The sequence below is a fragment of the Sesamum indicum genome, linkage group LG4 (assembly GCF_000512975.1).
Source record: "Sesamum indicum cultivar Zhongzhi No. 13 linkage group LG4, S_indicum_v1.0, whole genome shotgun sequence".
NCBI classification, from domain to species: domain Eukaryota; kingdom Viridiplantae; phylum Streptophyta; class Magnoliopsida; order Lamiales; family Pedaliaceae; genus Sesamum; species Sesamum indicum.
In genome coordinates this window covers 6,525,967-6,527,604 of record NC_026148.1, presented here as the reverse complement: position 1 = coordinate 6,527,604, position 1,638 = coordinate 6,525,967, and the positions used below count along the sequence as shown (strand labels likewise).

The 1,638-nt window shown below is 46.6% G+C and overlaps 1 protein-coding gene across 1 annotated transcript; it reads left to right on the top strand.

The window, feature by feature from the left end:
• Positions 416–916, top strand: LOC105160137. The gene has a single exon (XM_011077403.1). The coding sequence runs from the start codon at positions 416–418 to the stop codon at positions 914–916; it is 501 nt and encodes a 166-aa protein (XP_011075705.1).

The following is a 1,638-nucleotide window of genomic DNA, read 5'->3' as shown; positions in this document are numbered from 1 at the left end:
ACCTACAATACAAATAACAAAAGATGAATTGCTAAGAATGATAGAAGAAGCGAGTCGGAATGCTATTGTCGAATATGAGAGAAGAACTGCGACCCCAGTAGTCAAAGAAACTGCTAGGAGGCAACTATTCAAAAATACTGAGCCCCGTAGAGAGTCGAGGGAGCATAGTGAGCAGGAACGCCGGAGTAAACGACCGGCTTCATCGGAAGCTGGATCCAGCAGTCATATTCGAACAAAGAGAAGAGAGCCTATGATATCGCGGGCAAAGGTCGAGAGCGTGGGAAGACAGATAGAGAGCTTGAAGAAATGAGGAGAGATAGTCTCACACAACAAGAATTCCCCTTTCACTAATGACATTTTGGTTCAAACGGTCGAACCGGGTTTTAGAGTACCTGATTTGTAGAGGTACGACGGAATGAAGGATTCGCAGGAGCATGTGGCTGCATTTGAAATGGTGATGAACTTATATGGACAACCGGGTCCTATCATGGCAAAATTGTTCGCAACTACGCTCACGGGAAAGGCACAAGAATGGTTCACAAATTTGCCCCGGGGAAGCATTGAATCTTACGAACAGCTGGTACAAAAGTTCAATTTTCATTTTGCGAGCAAAATGAAACAGAACAGGTCGGCAACCCATCTGTTCAACATCCGACAGAGGGAAGAGGAGACCTTGAAGAACTTCATGGGGAGATTCAATAATGAGACGTTGGAGGTGCAAGAATTGAGGAATTACATGATCGTAAGTATTTTGATTCACGGGTTGAGGAAAGGTCCCTTCATATCTGTGCTCGCACGCGACCCTCCGGGGGATGTTGAGCAGTTAATGGCTTTAGCTCAGAAGTACATAGACGAGGAAGAGATGAACGCGATGAAGGATTCTGAACGAAGAGAGCGCGGACACACGTACAGGTAACCGAGGTATGCCAGAGAAGGGGGAAGCAGGATAAAAAATGATAAACCCAAGGAACCAAAATACCAACCCAAATACAACAACTACACTCCGTTGGCTATGTCGCGAGAGAAAGCATTGATGATGGTCGAAAATGCAGACGTTCTGAAATGGCCAAGGCACACCAGGTATGCCCCCTCTAAAAAATTTTCTAACAAATATTGCAGATTTCATCGCGAGAGGGGGCACAACACGGAGGAATGTTTCCAACTTACGGATGAGATTGAGAGGTTGGTTAGACAGGGATACTTCCAGGATCGGGTTTCCCAAACTACAAGATTAGTAAGGAGACGAGGAGGAGTAGGTCGAGAAGCCGGGATCGAAATCCTGGCCCTTCAAAAACGGAGAAAGCCCCACCCAGCGGGAACAATGCACCAACCAAAGGGGTGATCTACACCATTGCAGGGGGCTCGAGTTCGGGTGATTCGAGCAGGACCAGGAAAAGATGTTCTAGAACCATGAGCTCGGGCAGAGGAAGAGAGTTCGTGCTAAAAGTTGAAGAGGAAGAAGGCATTTCCTTTGACAGCTCAGACAAACCAGAAGAAAGCGGAGATATAAATGATCCAATGGTCATCCGGTTGGACATAGCAAATTTCACTGTTCACAAGGTGTTTGGTAGAGAGTGGCAGTTCTGCGGACATCAGCTTCAAATGCGTGGTTGACAAGATGGGTCTAGAGAATGCTCG

Excerpts from the sequence above, each read along its gene's own strand:
- LOC105160137 (XM_011077403.1), top strand. The coding sequence starts at position 416 with ATGAAGGATTCGCAGGAGCATGTGGCTGCATTTGAAATGGTGATGAAC.